General features: G+C 34.1%; 1 protein-coding gene and 1 pseudogene across 2 annotated transcripts; one reads left to right on the top strand and one right to left on the bottom strand.

Moving 5' to 3' along the window:
• The first annotated feature begins 372 nt into the window (after window positions 1–372).
• LOC146908101 (ammonium transporter 2-like) lies at window positions 373–5557 on the top strand. Its single transcript, XM_085730569.1, has 4 exons — window positions 373–1219; window positions 2202–2487; window positions 3368–3471; window positions 4842–5557. The coding sequence occupies exons 1-4, from the start codon at window positions 569–571 to the stop codon at window positions 5268–5270; spliced, it is 1470 nt and encodes a 489-aa protein (XP_085586695.1). The 5' UTR covers window positions 373–568; the 3' UTR covers window positions 5271–5557.
• Window positions 5558–8913: 3356 nt separating this feature from the next.
• On the bottom strand, window positions 8914–12978 carry LOC146908100 (BAG family molecular chaperone regulator 4-like; annotated as a pseudogene). Its single transcript, XR_015020605.1, has 4 exons — window positions 12653–12978; window positions 10989–11245; window positions 10740–10886; window positions 8914–9385 (listed from the first exon to the last, which is right to left on the bottom strand). The product of XR_015020605.1 is annotated as a BAG family molecular chaperone regulator 4-like (transcript).
• Window positions 12979–21436: the final 8458 nt, after the last annotated feature.

Here is a 21436-nt window from a genome sequence, read left to right as displayed (position 1 = left end):
AAAAGATATTTATATTTTTAATATATGCAATTATTTTAATATAAAAAACATTTTTTAATAAATAGTATTAATAGGCCAGCCTATTAGGCTTAACAGGCTTTTCTGGAAGCCTAAGCCTGGCCTATTTAACTAAACAGGCTTTTTAAAAAGCCTAAGCCTAGGCCTATCTACTAAACAGGCCAGGCCAGGCCAGGCCGTAGGCCCCTGTAGGCCGGCCTGGCCTATTCCCAACCCTAATGACAATCCTAACTCCACTTGTATTCTTAAACCAAACCCATCATTCTCAACGAAAAGTCAAAAGTTTAAGATAAAAAAAAACTTCCCTTTCTAGATTGGTAGTTAAAATAATAGTACAACTTGCTATGAGAACCCAATGACAGTTTACACGTAGCTTCCAAATATTCAGACCAAGTATCCAACTTTTCAACTCCACGTTAATTCATTTCATTATATAGTAACAAAAAAATCAAAAACTGATTCATCTCAAACAAATAATAATCTTGTACATACTGAAAATCTTGTTCAAACATCATCAAAACTTGAAGAACAAGACTTGAACAAAAGAACCATGGCAGCAGCAGCATCACCAGCATACCAAGAACATCTTCCAACATCACCAGCATGGTTAAACAAAGGAGACAACGCATGGCAAATGACAGCAGCAACACTAGTTGGTCTACAAAGCATGCCAGGACTAGTAATTCTCTATGCAAGCATAGTGAAAAAGAAATGGGCAGTGAATTCAGCTTTCATGGCACTATATGCTTTTGCAGCAGTTTTAATCTGTTGGGTTCTTGTTGCTTATAGAATGGCTTTTGGTGAACAACTTTTACCTTTCTGGGGTAAAGGTGCACCAGCTTTAGGGCAAAAATTTCTTGTTGCTAGAGCCAAAGTACCTGCAAGTACTCACTATTACAAGAATAGTGATGTTGTTGAAACACCAATGGAAGAACCTTTTTTTCCTATGGCTTCACTTGTTTATTTTCAGTTTACTTTTGCTGCTATTACTATGATTTTGTTGGCTGGTTCTGTTCTTGGAAGGATGAATATTAAAGCTTGGATGGCTTTTGTTCCTCTTTGGCTTATTTTTTCTTATACTGTTGGTGCTTTTAGTCTTTGGGGTGGTGGATTTCTTTATCATTGGGGTGTTATTGATTATTCTGGTGGCTATGTTATTCATCTTTCTTCTGGGATTGCTGGTTTCACTGCTGCTTATTGGGTAATTAAACTTTCTTTCATCATTTGGGGTACATAAATTTTGTATTTTTTACACAACCCTTCATCTAATTTTGCTTAAAAATTTAAGGGGTACGCTCCCTTTCATCATACATTCATTTGGTGTGCATAAAGTTTGTATTTTCTTCACAACCCTTCATCTAATTTTGCTTAAAAGGGTTATTTTGTAGCTTATAACATAAGCACTTATCATGAAAAGTCTTTATGTATAAGCTATTTTTATAACAAAATATAATAAAAGGTAAATTGTTTTTGTATAAGCTATCAACTGTTTTCATAACCTATCTTGAAGAGCTTGTGAAAATAATCTGAAAATAAGTTATCATAAATTTTTCTAAAGAGTCTCAGAAGGGCTTATGTCAGTAGATAAGCTCAAGTAAGTCAATTTGGACAAATTTCGAACGGCCCTTAGATGCACCCTCCCTTCCTTCATGGAGCACAAAAGTTTCACCTTTTTCACTACTATTCATCTAATTTTGCTTAAAAGCTTAGAGGGTACTTTCCCTTTTTTCATGTGGTTGAATTGAAATGTTACCTATATTTTACTTTATTTCTATGATAGTTATGTCATCTATAAATTAATTGCCATTGGTGGTTGGTTTTAGCATTAAATACTCATTCAAGATTTTAAAATATCTGTACCTATAATTGCAATTACATTGTGATTATTGAAGTTATGAATTGCAGAATCATTTAAAACTTCAATACTGTGATTGTGATTGCAATTGGAAACTGCAATTTAAAATTAAACATAGTTCAGTTCATAGAAACTCCAGCTCTTTCAATCAAATCTCAATCGTTGGATTAATTCAATGGTTTAGAGTGTTGATCTCTTAGCAGTTAGATTAATCCAACGATTGAGATTTTGCTGAAGATGATCCAACTCCGTATATTTTCTCGATACTTTTTCATTTTTGGTATAGAAATTTGGTTTTTTGATTAATGTGGAAACAAATTATGTGCAGGTTGGACCAAGGATAAAGAGTGATAGGGAAAGGTTTCCACCAAACAATGTGTTGCTGATGCTTGCAGGAGCTGGATTGTTATGGATGGGTTGGTCAGGGTTCAATGGTGGAGCACCATATGCAGCAAATGTTGCATCTTCAATTGCTGTATTGAACACAAACATTTGTGCAGCAACTAGTCTTCTTGTGTGGACCTCTCTTGATGTTGTTTTCTTTGGGAAGCCTTCTGTGATTGGAGCTGTACAGGGTATGATGACTGGACTTGTATGTATCACCCCAGGAGCAGGTAATATATGCATCACTTTCTTATTGTAGGTGAAATGCTTGTTCTGTTTTTGACATTGTGAGTAAGTGTTATTATGAAAATGTTCTATAATATACTAGTTTAGAGTTTGAATTTGATGCAAAAATATGAGTAGCATGATTAAGTTATGTGTTGTGAATGTCACATGATGACATGAAAAAACTAAATTATATTTAAGTCTTGAGGGTCTTGTGTTGAATGAACTAGTTTTTTTGGATTATTTTCTTTTCAATCAGCTTAAGTCATAACAATTGATACTTTTGTTGAGAGCGGGATTACAAAAAGAGCTACTTATAGGTTGATTAAGGTAGATCACTAACTACTAATAGGTGAGTGAAGTCACCTGAAAGTGAAAAAGGGAGATGCAATGTTATGGAACCCACGTTAAGTGCATGTTGATATTAGTCAATTTATCAAAATTACCGTGGCACCACGATTTTATTGAAACTCTTAGATATAGCTTTTGCAAAATCATGGCCGCTCACCATGATTTTATCAAACTCACCGTGAATAAGAAAATAAAAAAACTCAGTGTAATACTTAAGTCATGAGACTCTCTCCTTAATAAACTAATCTTTTAAATTTGCATCTTTTGAGCTTAAGTCGTAAGATTAAGTGCGTCCCAATTGAAATATGAATTTTATATTAATGGAATTGGAAGTTTTTTGTTTTCTTAAAATCATCAAAAACATTCACTGAAATTGGAGAAAGTAGATGTGAACATTTATTGCTGAAATTGGGCACTCACTATATTTTGATACTAACAAAAAGTACAGTAGGTAGTATCATAATGATTCAATTAGTGGCCATAGTTGCAGTTTTTGTTGACAATTAATGTGAATGGTGTGTCTGCATCATGTAGGGCTTGTGCAATCGTGGGCGGCTATTGTGATGGGAATTCTATCTGGGAGCATTCCTTGGTTCTCCATGATGATCTTGCATAAAAAGTCAAGTCTTCTACAAAAGGTTAGAGTTTCTCTTCACAAAGAATTTTTCTGAATTTTAGTCCACACTCACTATATATAGTATCGCTTAATTATATTTTGGTTAGAACATATAGTTAAAGTTTAACTCTTATATATGATAAAAATCTAGTTTATCGATCATTGATATTGGTTATGAAGTTAACTCATATCTCGTAAGAAAATATGTTCAACTGCTGTAATCGACATGAAATATTTAATTTTATAATAATATACATGAATTGTTGTGTGAGGTAGTATATTCCAAAGTTAAAGGATGAAGTTTAGGGGAAGGTTCCTCTTTGCTAGGTCACGTGTTTGTAAATCCTTGTTCAATGGTGGAAAAATTGACCAATGCCCCAGGTTTCCAATTGATTCCAAATTCCAACAACTTTCTTTTCTTATGGTCCACTTTCATTCTTTTATAAACAAGGTACTATATTTTATATGATATGATATTCAAGATGCCTTCATCCTCCTTCTTATAATTAATATAATATTTAAAAGAAAATATATGAAAAGGATAGAAGTATTAATAAATACATTATAATGAAAATGACACTCTACACTCTACTTTTCTTTCTTGGATTTTTCTGTTTGAAATACTTTTTAATTTTTTTGTTGAAATTGTCAAAAAAATAGGTATTTTTATTATGTAGAGAAGTAAGCTTCTTCTTATTGTTGACAAAAAAAAAATGAAACATGCTTCCTTCTCAAACATGAGTTAAATATATGTTCAATTCCTATAAAATTGGCAAAAGAAATTGGTCCCTGTAATTTTTTTTATTTGTTTCAGGGTATAAATTAAAAAATAATTTGGTTTTAGATCAAACCACCCTCTTTTTTATGATAAAAACACATGTTTATATTTTAGAAAAGTAATTAATAAAAGTAGTAAACTTAAATATCAAAATCAAATTTTGTTAATTTTATAAGATAAAAAAAATATGTTTAATTTTATTTTCATTCCTTTCTAACATTTCTTGAACTCATCTGCCTGCCATTTTGATAGTGGCATGATGACATTTTTCATCTAAGCATGATATCTAGATTTGCCTAATGATTCTGAAATATCACCATCACACAAAATTTCAAACTACACATCAAAAATAGCATTGAATATCTAATATTATTCCATTGTGTCTAATCATTTTGGTATAGTGTTTAATTTAATTAATTTAAACCATTCATTAAGTTGTGCAGTCATCAGATATAACAAGTTTAAAGGAGTTTAAAAAAGAAATTAAATCTTAATTGTTCGATTTCGATCGACTCATCTATATAGGTTTATACACAAAATGACTGCAGAGAATCTCAATCCGATATTTCGCGATCATTTATCCTTAATTTGTTGTGCTTTTTTTTGTATTAAAGGTTGATGACACTCTTGGAGTATTTCACACACATGCTGTGGCTGGCCTATTGGGAGGCCTACTAACAGGACTCCTTGCAGAGCCAGCCCTATGTAGATTACTATTACCAGTGACAAATTCAAGGGGTGCATTCTATGGTGGAAGTGGTGGTGTACAATTCCTAAAACAATTAGTGGCAGCAATGTTTGTTATTGGATGGAACATAGTCTCCACCACAATCATTCTCCTTGTTATACAACTATTCATACCCTTGAGGATGCCTGACGAGCAGCTTGAAATCGGGGACGATGCGGCCCACGGCGAGGAGGCTTATGCCCTTTGGGGTGATGGAGAAAAATATGATCCAACTAGGCATGGTTCATTGAATACTGGTAACACTGGAGTGTCACCTTATGTTAATGGTGCAAGAGGTGTGACTATAAATTTATGAGTCACAGCTCACAAGTATAGGTATTTTGTGTATGGAAGGTGTGAGGAGAATTTTGATTTTTCCCATGGAAGAAAAGTTCTCAAGTTTTGAGATCAATTTGGTTGTGTTTTTTTAGTTCTTCTAGTCACCTTGATTTTTGACATTTTGTACTTAAAAATTATTGTAAAGAAAATATTGATGTATCTATGAAGTTATAGGTTTGTCAATTTTTTATTGACCTGAAAGCTTCAGAAAATTTCTTGTAGAATTGGAACTAAAACGTCTAGTAATTAATTTTGTTGCTTGTATTTTTTGTGTTCAATTTTGTTACTTGTATGTGTGCATACAAAAATATTCGTACTATCATTCGATGAAGTGATATTTGATCAAAATTAGTTGTTTTGTTTTCACTCACACTTTTCGGGAAACGTTTCAGAACGTTATTCATCCCAAAATTGTTCCAAGTCAAACACGCTTAACTGTGGAGTTCTTATGGTTTGGGCTACCGAAAAGAAGATGCATCTTGTTGATATAGATAGTACCAAACAATTCTTATAAGTCTCTCTTCAACCATGCAGTCCCATACCCCATACATGCACGTTTTCAGGATCTCTCTTTCCAATGTGATTCGGTTTTGCCTAGAAGTTGTCAGGAACCGGACCACTTCTCGCCTCATCAGCCTCGAGCATTACATGCCTACCAAGCAGAGGTGATACATGCGCACCAGCCTCCGCTTGATTCGTCCCCGAACCATATCGTATTAGAAGAGATTTGTTCTAATACCACTTGTTGTATTAGCCAACCTCATTATTCACCAATAATTCTTTTTAAACAGATCCAATTTGGATTCACTTTTTGATTATGATTTTGGTATATTATTATATAATTGTATAATGAAGCTTTATTCTTTTGTTAAAAAAAATGAAGTTTTAATTTATATTTTTATCCACTCAAAAAAATTCATATTTTCATGTCGGGGGAGGAGGTCAAATAGAAATTCTGCAAAAATATAAATAAAATAATGTTTGGGGTGGTTGTTTTAAGAGCATGAACTTCCCAAAGACTCGTAAGGACAAATATACTTCCGTCCAAAGTTATTGACTCTAGAATGGAGTGACATCAGTTTTAAATGTGAAAAGTAAGTTATGCTATAAGAAAATTATTTAATTTTTGGCATATAAGTTAGACAAGTTTTATAATGGACCGCAATAGGTGCTTCACGGTTGACTAGCACTTGAAACTTCAACGACTATGCATATTTATATGTCTAATTGAGATGATAGTCTAATTGTTTTTTTTTTTTTTTTTGAGAGATGATAGCCTAATTGATATCAACCGGATAAAAGTAAGATGAAATAAATACAATTGCTCGGTACTCCGATATCATTCTTAATATTGATGGTAGTTGTCTCGATCGACTCTCCTAGTAGAGCTGGTTATGGTGGTGTCTTAAAAAATAATGTGGGGCTTTATTCATCATGTTTCTTTGGCTACATCCAATATTCATCTAACATTCTGTATGCTGAGTTATTTGCTATTTACAAGGGTCTCATGTTGGCCAAAGAGATGGACATCTAAAAGTTAGTTTGCTATTTGGATTCTTTACGTTGTATCAATCTTATTAAAGGTCTCAGCATGATGGTCCATGTCTATGTTGTTTTGATTCAAGACATCAAATATTTAATTGAGCAAACTAATGTCACAATTTATCACACTCTTTGCAAGAGAAACCAATGTCCAGTTTTATGGCTAAACTTGAAGCTTCATCAGACATAGATCTTCTCCTCCATAACTCTTCGTCAGAAGATCTTTTGAACCTCCCTAAGATTGACGAGGTCGATCCTTTCTTTTTTAGAGAGTAGTTTTTATGCTTTTTGTTTCCTTTTTGTTTTGATTAGCCATGTAACCACAAAAATACAAGTGCCTCTCCTAAAAAAGAAAAACAAGTGCCTCAAAACTCAATTTTTGTCGAACCAAACATACTCTCTCACTCATAAGGTGAAGAAATTTTGAGTAATTTTAAAATATTATCCATTATTAGACTATTTGCAAAAACTTACATGTATGGTGAATGATCAACAATAAAACCAGTCAATCAATTGAAATCCTTTACAAACAAACTTACACGTATGGTGAATGTTTAATGGTAAACTTAAATTAATCCATGAATGTATCTATCATAGTGGGTCAAAATCATTGAGAATTAAATTAAATAATTGATGGAAAAAGCATCACGCCAAATGGTTTGTTTTCTATGGAAAATATTGAATGAGAATGTGGGTCACCTGTCCAGCTCGTGGGACTACAAATGTCCTTTCACTCATTGGTAGTATATAGGAATCCTTTGATTTTCTTAATGTAAAAAATACAGTGTTTTCCTATTAGGGTTTTCTTTGAAAAGTCTTCCATTAGTTAGAGAGAGCAGTCTATTTGGACTTGTAGGTCAACCGTTTTTCACTTTGTATCCATTATCATTCTAGAGACAAAGCAAACATAATGATACTTCTACTATGAGATTAATCATTTCTTAATTATATCAGATATCTTGGTTCTTAACTATAGGTGGGATCATCTTATATAAAGGTTTTTCTCACTGTTTTAAATATCTTGGATTCTTGCAAAGATTTAAAAACTCAAATGAAATCTTATATTTGATATGAAGCCCCAAATTTAAGTGTACATAAGGTAGATTATAGATTTATTTTTTTTTAACTGCATATTATTAAAATTTACACCACGCAATAAGAATAGGTAAGCAAAAGAAAGGAACTACAAAATAGTAAATATGCGGCAACCAATCCCAACCTAAAACACCATCTAAAAAACAAAACACAACTAAGTCAAGCACTAAGCTATCGCAAAAGACATTCCTTTAGGTTCCAATACCATTCATAATAGAGAGAATGCGGATTTTTCAAACTATTTAAACTCCACTGTCAAGAAAAGACCTTTATATCATTCCCTATGTCATCAATCCCCTTAATACAATCCTTCAAAATTATATCATATCAAATCTTCCATATCGTCCATATAAACGCATGTCAAATTAACCAAAAACCTTGCTAAGCTTTTTGTTCTGAACCTCTGTGTTCCAACTTTCAAAATGCACAAATAAATTATGTGGTATTAAAAAACTAATATTAAGTCGTCAGAACACCGTTAGCCAAACCTTAAACACCACATCACAATGCAAGAAGAGGTGAGAGGAACTTTACTCACCACCACCACAAAAAGCACAATTCAAAGAAGCACACGGTAAGACATTTCCTCCTTGCCACATTAATCTTTGTTGGGATATGGTCTAGAAGGAGTTTCCAAGAGAAAGCTACGACCTTTGACGGAGTCACACTTTTCCAAATGTTACCGAAAATCATCTCTCCCGAATTATTCAAAAGCATATTTCGAGTCAATCTTGTTTGGAAAGCGAAAAGTATGACTATAGATTACCCTAATTCTTAATTTATGTAGTTGTTAAAGTGAACAAATATGAAATGATTTGCTCAGTTGATGTGTTCCTTTTAGTTTTTCATATATAAATAGTAGAAAGAAAAAACAGAGGATTATTTTACAAACCATCATGAAATTTGTATGTAAACCTTGTGTTTTAGTTCGTTAATATATCTTTCAACACATGCCAAGGTTAGTTAAAAACAGTATGATGAAATTTTTAAATCTTAACATGCCGTCCGGCAAGATCAATACTCACAATGGATGAATTCATAATTACATGAACCCATTTCCGGGCAAGAGTATCTATAATATGCTCCTTCATTTCCCTTTTTGTATTCTTCAAAGGCAGCCCAAGTGTTTAAAGATATTGCCTTAAGCAAACTACAAAAAAACGGTCCTCAAATGAAGAATCAAGGTTCAAAAATATGGTATTGTACGTGCTTTACAAAATAATGTAACACAATTTCTGAGCTAATCAAACCGCTCCCAATCTTGAGTAACGTGTAGTAGATGGTGGTGGTGATGATAACGATGGGGTTGGAGCATTCAGGCTTACCATTCCAAAGTCAAAGGTCTCCAATTGGGTTGTTGCTGAGACTGCCTTACCAATGTTGCTATAAGGGTAGGCGGGAGTTTTTTGCCTTCAGGGAATCTAAAGTATCAACAGCGTTCTGTACACGACGCACCTGTTTGAAGGTAAAAAAAAAAAAAAACCTCTGTTCAGGCCTTTAAAGATAATATGAATGATGCAATTATAGTTGATGATTACCAAAATGTGAAGTCCACCGCAAGCAGTACAAGAATTTATCCTTTTACACTGAGTTACGGAAAATGGGAAAAAAGTGTTGACTGAAAGTTTTTGATTGATCCTCATAGTGACAAACACATCAATTTCCAACTCCCAACACAAGTAGATTTCATTGGTTTTATGAAGAAGTACAACACAAATAAATTTCATAACCGCTAATCAGACACATCTCAAGGTGATATTTATAATGTACTGGGATCTAGTTTACAGGAAGAAGAAAAAAATGGTGGGAAGTGTAAGACCAGAGAACATCATACACATGTAGAAAGCAACAATATAACATGGCAACAATTCACAAATGGGTTTTGCACAGAACAATTCAAATTTCCTTACGGAAATAAACAATTGCAGTACACTATAATGATAACAATTATTAACAAATAAGCTTGAAGAAAAAGGTAGAGAAGGTTGAACCAAATATCAACACCAAAATTATGGTTAGATAACTTGACCTAAAAGGTTGAAAGCAGGAATGTAACAAAACCGAATACGCATTCCTAAAACAACCCATTAACATCACCAAATATCACTTGACCATCAAGAACCATTGAAATTTTAAAAACAAATTCCTGTGACCTCAACAAGAAAAAAGTATATATCAAACCAACAGAGTTTTCTAGTGATAGTTTCTAATCATAAAACTTCTAATTAACAAATTTTACTTGAGAGGTAGAAAATGTGTCCGAAGTTCCGAAAGATTCTAAAAACTATGCAAGTATTCTTCAAAGAGATTCATGCAATAGGAAGTCAAGATTAATTGTCAATCATCTAATCAAATATTATGAGTCAGGACTTACTTGCAACATTTACAAACATACGAATCACATTATTTTCTAACCTAACATGAATATACTCTTTTGATATTATCACCCACTTATCGTTCTCTGACCCAGCATATAAATTGCCATTGCAGTACTAGGCAAAAATATCAAACACATAGATACTATCAGGTTAAGAAAGTAAAGCTTTGATCCACAGGCTTGAACAACAATATTGAGCCATAGTGCATCAAGGAAAACTGCTCTAAAGAGGAATGTTAAAGAGCAGTATATCATGATGCATACCACTTCACAAAAATCATAGCAAATAATCCAAGTGATGATTTAAAATTCATACGCAAAATTGAAAGACAGCAAGAGACAGAAAAACCATTTTCCATGACCTAGCATAAAAAGTAATGGACCGACAGTTAAAGCTTTCAAGTCAGTAATTCTCAACACCATAAACATTACCTCAGCTTTTCTCTGCAACTTAGCTTCACCTTCAGCCTTAATACCATCCAGCTCCAGCAATTTCCTCATAAGCAACTCTGTAGTAACAACAAATTCTTTGTCAGAAACCTTGGTCCCTCCATTGACAGCCACATCCAAGGCCAACACCTGCAAAATTAAAATCAGTAACATCTTCATTATCTAGTTCCAGTTATTATGTTTCTATAATGAATAATAATAATAATAATAATATGGGAAACATGGGCTCACCCTGTCACAAAGCTTGTCCACCTCTGATCCGACTACAGCAACAGCTTGAAAAGCTTTTAACATTTCATTTTGTTTTCTAACTTCCTCAAGATTACTCTCTATGCCAGCAGCATCCTCCAAAAGCAAAAGCTTTGACCTGTCCTCGACACCTTCCATGTGCAAATTCTCTTCATTCTCCTTTTCTTTTCCTTTAAAGAAGAGTATTTGCTGTTCAGGCTTTAAACCAGTTTTGTGTGCAAGCAGTTTCTTAACATCCCCTGTTATTAAAGACTAAATTAAAACAAAACACATACCAATGGAAACAAAATATTTTCTAAGAGTATATGCTACTTATAAACTTTAACATCAAGAATCAGCGTAGTTTCCCCAAACATATTCCATATCAAGATACAAATGATGCATACAAAACTTTAATCTGTTATACTAATAGTATGAAAATATAACATATAATTTGCTTAAGGTCCCAAGTTTTCAAGTTAATCAACTTAGTTCTTTTATTTTCTCACATTACTAGTTTAGTCAATAAGGATTTCAGCCGCGTGTATAAAGAACCGACACTAATACATAAATATACATAAATAAAGATAAAAGTGAATTCTTGGTGCAAATTAAATGGAGGGGCCACTCTTTGTAACACAGTAATACCTACAGTTCACCTCAGTTTGAAATTCAAATTTCTGCAAAGATGTTATTTTACTATATCTTCTTCAACACTATTTGTTTGGGAAGAAAGAAAGATTGATGAATACGCCTTCACTAATATGTATTAGCTCACATAAAATTAAAGGACTTAGCTCGCTCAGGTAAAAAGATTAAAACTTCAAGCCCTAGTATTGTCATTACAAGTTCCCCTTTCAACTATCAAAAACATTTTAAACCTGAAAGAGAAGAAGTCAATATATCTAACCATTTAGGATCAGAAAAGTCCACCATTTTCAACACAATGCACTATTATTGTTTAAAAATGCAAACCGCCGAGATATAAAACCTCTTATCCATTGAATCTCTCAATCAACATCAACTCACACAAGATGAACCACTCGCAACATGTTTTCACCAAAACTAAATCAACCCCAATTTCAACAAATAAATTCCATAAATATATATATCCTATTTAGATAAACAGCTTAATTAAACATTTATAGCATAAACAATTATCACATAAGTGCTTATGTATAAAATCTTTTCATGACAAAAGATAAAACAAAGTGAAACTGTTTTGATATAAACTATAAGTTATTTTCCTACATAGCTTATGAAAATAAACTGAAAAACAGCAGCACATGGACGTGTCATAAGCTGTTTCCAGAAGCTCTCTCCGACAATCAATCTCACATGTACTTATGTCAGTAAATAAGCTCAAATAAGTTAATCCAAACTCATCCATAATTTCATATTGTAATTAAACCTAATGCAATATCCAATCCCATCATCATTAACCTAATCAAAGTAACTAAGTAAATTTTTACACTTGACAAAGTATTTTACTACAATCAATTATTCTTCATTTCACAAATTCAAGAACTAATTTAACTAGAATCGAACAAATTAAATGCTAATAATAATCACTAAAACAATTAAATACAAATACTAGCAATAACCAAGATCAAACGAAAATTCAACAATTCAACCAAAATATCAACACAGAGAGAAGAGAGTCTCACAGAAAGAGGATTGAGCTGGAAGATAAACTTCGTGATTAGAAGAACCATACGCAACACTGATGTTGATCATCGGTCCATCGGTATGATCATCGTCACCTGATTCGCGTGTCTGTACGAACATACCGCCGGGACGCATCTCCCATTCGATATCCGCCTCATTCGGCGGCGAGACACCGGAAGAATAAGCGGCGGTGTTCATCGGAAGTTGCAGTGAAATCAAAACGCGAGTAATTGGTGCGTTTTGATAAACGGGGAAAGACAAGAGAAGAGGAGAATCACTCAAATTTTTCCTCCTCTCGTCATCTCATACTTTCTGTCTTTCACTTCGCTTTCACATTCTCCCTTCTTACTTTATATTTTTAATTTAAAATTTTCAATAATAAAAAAAAAACGGGGTAATATATGTAATGATTAGTCATTTTAGTCCTTCATTGTATCAAAATTTCAAAATAGTCTCTGATTGTGCATTCTGTTAGTCAAAATAGTCATTGACACTAAAATAACCTCTCAATGTTCACAATAACTCTTTTCATTTAGCGACTAAAATGATAATAAACATGTACTTATAAAGACTAATATGATAATAAGTAAGTATATTGGAGGACTAATCAGATAATATTAATGAAATATTTTAACATTAAGGACTATTTTGACTAACAAAATGCACAATCAGGGCCTACTTTGAAGTTTTGATCCATTGAAGGACTATTTTGACTACTCATTACAATTTCAGGGACCAAAGTGACTATTATCCAAAAAAAAAAACCATTAGTGTTTATTTATTTAGAGCCCGTTTGTTATATTTTTTTAAGAAAAAAAAATCACTTATTTTAAAAAAATAATCTCTTTTAAGAGTTTTGCATCCGTTTGTTACAGCTTTTTAAAAAAATCAGAATCTAAAAAAAATCTAAAAACAAATTAGAGGAGCTTCTCAAAATCACTTTTAAGAATCAAAATCACTTTTAATCCGTAACAAACGGGCCCTTAGTGTTTAGGGCCCGTTTGATACACATGTTAAAATAAAAAGAGTATTCCTTTTCCACCCTACTACCTTCTCGCGCGTCCTGTAAAAATTTCAAAAATACCCCTGGTCCGGATTATGTTTTCCGAACCAGATTGTTAGTTACTTCCAGAACATAAAATCCGGACCAGATGTTGTGCGCTTTTTTGTGTCTTTCTTTGATGTCAAGGGTCTCTGTTGACCGTTATATGAACCCCACACAAGCTGAAATGCTATTGCAGGGTTCATATGAACGATCAACAATGACCATGACACCACCGACACCCCTAAAAAACTAAAAACATTTGAAGAAATTTGAAGAAAAGAGATGAAGAGATTTCTGGAAAATTAAATTCGAACAAAATCGATATGAATATTTTGTCTTTCTTTGATGTCAATGGTCTCTGTTGACCGTTATATGAACCCCACACAAGCTGCAATGCAATTGCAGGGTTCATAGGAATGGTCAACAATGACCATGACACCACATACACTCCTACAAAACTTAAAAAATTTGAAGAGAATGGAAGAAAAGAGGTGGAGTGAAGAATGAAGGTATTTGTTGAAGATGGAAGCCTATTTATAGCCTAAAAAAAGTCCTAGGTCATTAATACAGTCAATGAAAACGTGTTAGTGGTTGTAACCGTCCAAACCCACATTGATGGCTCTCTTTCAAAAGTGTTGAATCATTCCGGATTATACATTCCGGAATGTCCTTAGCCCTACAAAGAAGTGCCAACTTTTCCCTCGTTCACCATAATCGCATTAATCCAGAAAGTATATTCCGGAAACCAAAGGTGCATTCCGGATTTTATATTCCGGAACTCCTCAGTGTCATGGCCGGTGGTCTGCACCACACGTTTTTGACAGTGGTCAAGTCAAAAAACGTGTTTTACCACGTTTTTAACTGCATTTATAGCTTCACAACCATTTTTCACCCACCCCTCCCTATAAATACCCTTCCAAACCCCACCATTTCTCACATCATCCCTCTCCTCCTCTCCTTCCTTCTACAACCATGGTTTTCCATCGTTGGCATTTCATAGATAAGGGCCTCGTTGAAAACTGTCAGGGTTTGTATGAACGGTCAATGAGGATGGAACCGCGCTGCAACGAAGGGCGGTTCATCTGAGGGTCATGTGGCTCAGTGTGGTTATTAGCTTCGCATGTATGGGCGTAAGTCTGAGCACCCCCCACATCCCTCAGGGGCATTAGTTTCTTCTTCCCGCCCTCCTCTTCCCCCCTCCTCCGGTTTTCCTCCAATAGCCAAGCTACTGCTATGTCCTATCACATAGCAGTGGTTAGGCTCTTAGGAGATTAGAAATAGATTTAGGATCTTATGTAATAAGCTTAAAAAGCTTGAAAATTATTGCAATGTATTGTTCATATATTAATAAAATGAGTTGTTTTTATGTTTGTGTCTTTTTATTTCTGTTTTTTATTTTATTCGCATTTTATTTTATGAATTATAGAGCTTAAAATTGCAAAAGTTCTGCTAAAATACTATTCCGGATTTTAAAATCCGGAATCATCTGAAAAATACAAACAATTCATTCCGGAATATGAAATCCGGATCAGGGGTAAAATTTGAAAAAAATAGAGCGCGCGAGGAAAGACATAGGGTGGGAAAAGTAATATGATTCTGACATAAAATAATTTAGAGATTATATTTTAGAGATTTATGAAAAATCAGAATTTATTTTGCGTTGTTTACCAAAAAAAAAAATCACCTTTTTTAAACAAATAATCTAGTTTGTTTGGATACAACTATATAAAAGGGATTTTTTGTTACAAAATTAGTTCAATCTTTTAAATCATATTTTCTCTCTCCTCTAAAAAAATCTATTTTTTGAGAAACTGTTCTTGACAGCTTCTCATTTGAAACTGTTTTTAGATGATTTTTAGATTCTGATTTTTTTAAAAATCTGAAACAAACGGATATAAAACACTTAAAAGTGATTTAAAAGATTTTAAAATGATTTTTTTAAAATGATTTTTTTTCTTAAAAAATCTATAACAAACAAGCTCAATATTTTCTTTCTTCTTTAAAAAAAAAATCTATTTTTTTAGAAGCTGCTCTCATTTGAAAGCTGTTTTTAGATTATTTTTTTTTATAGATTTTGATTTTTTTTAAAAAAGTTGTAAAAAACTTATGCAAAACTCTTAAAAGTGGTTTTTTTTTTCAAAATAAGTGATTTTTTTAAAAAAAAAAACTATAACAAACGGCTCTTAATCTCTTTCTCATCTCATTAATGATGAATAATTTTGTAAAATCACACATAATTTCTCTTTAAATACAAAACTAATTACATTTTTTAATATGTTTGAAAATAAACAAATAACTTATAATAAAATAATGAAGAATATTGTAAATGATTAAATAAGTTTTTAGTATCTATAAAATTTCCAAATATTATTTTTGGTTCCTTTGAAAAAAAATTACTTTGTAGTCTATCAAAATATCTCCATCACCATCTACGAATTTAGTCCTTATATTGTAAAATCAATAGCTTGTTAACTACAGAAATCTTTGTGATACTATCATATGAGTTTGGATCTTCTCTATTTGATGACAACTCAGTTTTTCCTTTCTCCTTCCACATCCAAACGCAACCGATGCGATGTAGTTGTTCACACAGGTGGTGTGAACGGAGGAATCTTTGTCGCATTACCACCTTGTTTCCCCTTTTAGGGTTGTTAAAGCAACCGTAGGTGAAAGCAACAGTCACGGTATGCTTCGTGCTTCTTAAAACTCCACAGCTAGTCCTCCTCTCGTTAGATCTGGATGTTGGTATGTGGAGTTCTGATGCTCAGTTTGAAAAGATGTCGTCGTCTTCCTCTTGGAGGTTTGTTTGATTGGGTATCTCAAAACCGGATCTATCAAAGATTCGGTGGTTTCGTTTTAAAATGTGTTCCATGTGTTCACGTCTATGTTGGTTAGTTTGAGAGAGATGTTTGACCCGCCTCCTCTTGCGGTGGTTACTGGTAGGTTCTGTGCTGCTGGATCTGTTGGTTATGGGTTCTGAAAGGTGGCTTCAGTGTGAGTTTTAACTAGAATCCTAGTTTCGGATTTGATTGGTTGGCTCACGGCTGGGGGTTGACATTCTGCTACTAGCTCGTCGTTGTACATCGACCCCCACACATCCTTTTACTTTGGCTGATTGCTGGTTTTGTTGTTTTGATACTGGAGATTTGTAAGCTCTGCTTCTGGGTCGAGGGTTGTCTTAACATAACTTTTGTGTTGCTCATAATTAGACTCAGATTGTTAGACCAGAAATGGTTGTGGAGACTTGTTAATGTTGGGTCGACTCACTGGGTGGTGGGTGGATCTGTTTTTGTGTTGGTGATCGGGTTCACTAATTGTTATCAAAATTTGTGGTCGTTGCAACTCAACTCACTCATCGTCTTTTTTTGCATTTGGTTTCTGTTCTGTCATCGGGTCTGCTAGATTATGTTTGCGGTGTGTGGTTGTTTGTTGTAGACTTAGATATAAGATTTTTATTGTTTTATCTTTACCATTTGGGTTTTTTTGGCCATTGGGTCAGTTTTATGTACCACCTTCTTTTATTTATTCTACTTAGGGTGTTGCAATTCATTTGCGTCTCTTTTGCTTAAAAAAAAATCTTCTCCATTTATAAAAATAAATGGAGATTGTCTTTTAGAAATAGATACACATAAAATATAAATCGTGGGTCCTTAAACAAGTGAGCTCCACCATCATTAATTATTTTTAAATATATTGTGTCTATATCTCTTCAAATAAAAAAAATGAAAGAGATCCAAAATAGAGAGGATCTTAACTCCTATTATATGGATCTTTTTTTCCTCATGTGGTACCGCCACATGGTCTTTTTCCTAACATGGAGCTGCATAAGAAATAATTGTTTTATATGTTTATACTTAAATAAATTTTTGGTCTTGAAAAAATATATGATTTTTTAATACAGTTTCTCCAACAACAAAAAAATTCGGCCATGCAATAAGTTATTTTTGGTCTCCATAAAAAAACACATGTTCTAGTCCTCTAGAATATCTCTTCCTACACATTTAGTCCCTCTTGTGAAGTCAGTGACTTGTTGACCAACAAAACTCCACGTGACATTGCCTCATACGAAATAAATATTTTATAATTTACTTATGTTTAAATATGTTTTGTCCATACAAAACTGACTACTTTCAAATTAATCCTTACAAAAAATTATTCAATTACAAAGGGAGGGAGAAAGAAGAATTGGAGGGGGAAAGGGTGATAGCCATAGAGGGGAAAGAGAGAGTGAGAAACAACATTATAATAAAGTAAGCGCAACGAAAAATGAGAATGTTGCATTGAACGAGTGGTAAGACTAAAATGAATAAGATTAGGAATGACAGTGTGTGTGTGTGTGTGAGAGAGAGAGAGAGAGAGAGAGAGAGAGAGAGAGAGAGAGAGAGAGTTGATGTAGCAGATATAGTTGAAAAGATTGTAAAAAATATACTTAGATTGTTTGAGCATGTAGAAAGAAGACCTACAAATGTTGTAGTTAGAATAGTATATTAGATGAAAGAGATTTAGATCAAAAAAGGTAAACCTTAAATATTGTGAATTTGTAGAAATTTAAAATATATTTAACCATTTAAAAAAAATCTCATGTAACAACATTGGCATATAGTTGGAGATGATATTTTCCATATGGTCCACTCAGCTTTTCACACTGGTCACTTTGATCCGGAGATTTCAAAAACTCTTGTTGCACTCATTCCTATGGGTGTTCAAATCCAAACCGATCCAAAATAAAACCGCAAACCGATCCAAAAAAACCGAAAACCGCAAAAAACCGAATATTTTTGGATGTGTTTGGATGTTGTTTTTGAAAAACCGCTATGATCGGTTCGGATTTCGGATCACCTTTTCAAAACCGAACCAAACCGAACCGAACCGCAAAAGTAGATTTTAATTCTTATTTATTATTTTATTGGTATTATATATTGCATTAATTTAATATATATTATTACTACTTCATCTCTTTCAAATATAATCAATCATTTTCATTGTGTAATGTTAATTTTTTTAATACATTTCTTGTCAAAAAAAAAACTTTTTTAATACATTTGTGTTATATTTTGTATCAAACCTATTATTTTTCTATGCATGTGCAATATTAATATTAATAAAAAAAATTAAATGTTGCACTTTGGATGTCCAAAAACCGATCCAAAATAAACCGCATATATTTGGATCGGATTGGATCAGATTTTTTTAGAATAATCATCCAAACCGAACCGAACCGCACATGATTTTTATTTTGGATCGGTTCACTTTTCCCCTCAAAACCGATCCAAACCGGACCGCGAACACCCCTACTCATTCCTAAAATTGATTCCCCCAACACCTACAAAGATTTCAGACCTATCAGTCTCTGCAACATAATCTACAAGATTATTACAAAAGTTCTTATGCATCGCCTCAAGCCTATTCTCAATAATATTATTGGCCCCTATCAAAGTAGTTTTCTACCTGGTAGGGGAACATCTGATAATTCAATTGTTTTGCAGGAAATTGTCCATTTCATGAGAAAATCCAAAAAGAAGAAGGGTTATGTAGCTTTCAAACTTGACCTGGAGAAAGTGTTTGATAATGTCAATTGGGACTTCCTTAATTCTTGTCTCCATGATTTTGGTTTTCCAGACATCACCATCAAGCTCATCATGCATTGTGTTTCGTCATCAACTTTCTCTATTCTTTGCAACGGTAATAAAATGCCCCCTTTTAAGCCCTCCCATGGTCTCAGACAAGGTGATCTGCTATCTCCTTACCTCTTCATATTATGCATGGAAAAACTCTCGATTGCTATTAATAATGCAGTGCTCCATGGAAATTAGGATCCAATTCATATCACTAATGGAGGCACGAAGATATCCCACCTTCTTTTTGCAGATGATGTTCTTCTTTTCACTAAGGCTAGAAACTGTCAATTTCGCTTCTTCACTGATTTATTTGATAGATTTAGTAGGGCTTCGGGGTTGAAGATTAATATTTCCAAGTCTAGAGATTTCTACTCTGCAGGGATACCTCATGAAAAAATCAATCATCTCACATCTATCTCTGGTATTCGCAGCACAACTTCCCTTGGAAAATACCTGGGTTTTCCCATGCTTAAAGGTCGCCCCAAGAGAAGTGATTTCAACTTCATCATTGAGAAAATGCAAACTAGGCTGGCTTCTTGGAAGAATAGACTCCTCAATAGAACAGATAGACTAGCTCTAGCTACATCTGTTTTATCCTCCATTCCTTCATACTATATGCAAATCAATTGGATTCCTCAAAATATTTGCGATAGTATTGACCAAACAACTTGGAATTTTATTTGGCGGGGATCTAATAACAAGGGTATTCACTTGGTCAATTGGAAGAAAATTACTACTCCTAAGCGTCTAGGTGGCTTGGGTATCAGAACGGCTAGGAATGCCAACACTTGTCTCCTTGGAAAATTAGTTTGGGACATGGTCCAATCCACTAATAAATTATGGGTAAATCTCCTCTCTTCTAAATACTCAGCGGGGTTACGTATCCTCCTTGCCAACGCCACCACCAGCAGCTCCCCTTTCTGGGCGGCCATAATTCGTGCCAAAGAGGTTCTAAAAAATGGGTACTCTTGGTGTGCCAGTTCGGGATCCTCCTCCTTTTGGTTCAGCCATTGGTGTTCTCATGGGTATCTTGGTTCTTTAGTCCCTATTAATGACATTCACGACGCTCACCTCACAGTTAAAGATGTGTTAACTTTCACCGGTCAACACACTGATGCTCTCTACACTTCTCTTCCGCAGCTAGTCACGGACACCATTAATCACTTTCACACTAATTTCAATACCACGGTTGAAGATGCTTTTATTTGGAATCATAACAAAAATGGCGTTTACTCCACTAAAAGTGGTTACTCTTGGCTTCTCTCCCTCATGGAACCAGCCAAAGTTATTACTCCGCATTTTTCCTGGTCTTGGATTTGGAGTTTGCAGGTATCGGAGAAATTCAAATTCTTTACTTGGCTAGCTTGTCATCACGCGGTTCCGACTTTATCTTTGCTCCACCATAGACACATCACAACTTCAGCAACTTGTGGAAGATGCGGTGAGGGAGAAGAAACCTTCATGCATTGTGTTCGTGACTGCAGATTCTCATGTGTCATTTGGCAGAAATTTGGTTTCACTAACCAAGATTTTTTCTCTATAAATTGTGCTCATGAGTGGATCAAAACCGGCTCCAAAGGTCCCCGTCGAACCATTTTCCTCACAACATTATGGTGGTTATGGAGACACCGCAATCAGGCGTGTTTCAACACAGAAACTTGGTCCATCACTCAGGTATGCATCCATATTCAAAATTCTACAGATATAATAGATAAGAGCTTTCAGCAGGACGGCGATGTTGCAGCTTCTGATCGCTTGGTTCGTTGGAACAATAACAATCACAACTGTCATATACTCAACGTTGACGGGAGCTGTTTGGGTTCTCCAGTCCGTGCAGGTTATGGTGGTTTACTCCGGACCAGCGCAGGGTCCTTTCTCTCAGGTTTCTCCGGTTACCTCCCTAGATCGACTTGTATTCTTCAGGCTGAACTCACGGCTATCTTTAAAGGTCTGAGGCTAGCACTAGATATGGGGCTGGAAGATTTGGTTTGCTACACGGACTCCATATTATCCGTTAACCTCATTACAGGTAACTCTTCCAACTACCACTGTAACACCCTATTTCTAATAAGCGGTAAAACGCGCGAATATACTAACATATTCTAGAAATAGATGCTACG

This window comes from Medicago sativa, chromosome 7 (assembly GCF_051527215.1).
Source record: "Medicago sativa cultivar Bolivia chromosome 7, Bolivia_mono, whole genome shotgun sequence".
NCBI classification, from domain to species: domain Eukaryota; kingdom Viridiplantae; phylum Streptophyta; class Magnoliopsida; order Fabales; family Fabaceae; genus Medicago; species Medicago sativa.
The sequence above is the reverse complement of the archived record's forward strand: the minus strand, read 5'-3'. Positions and strand labels throughout refer to the sequence as shown.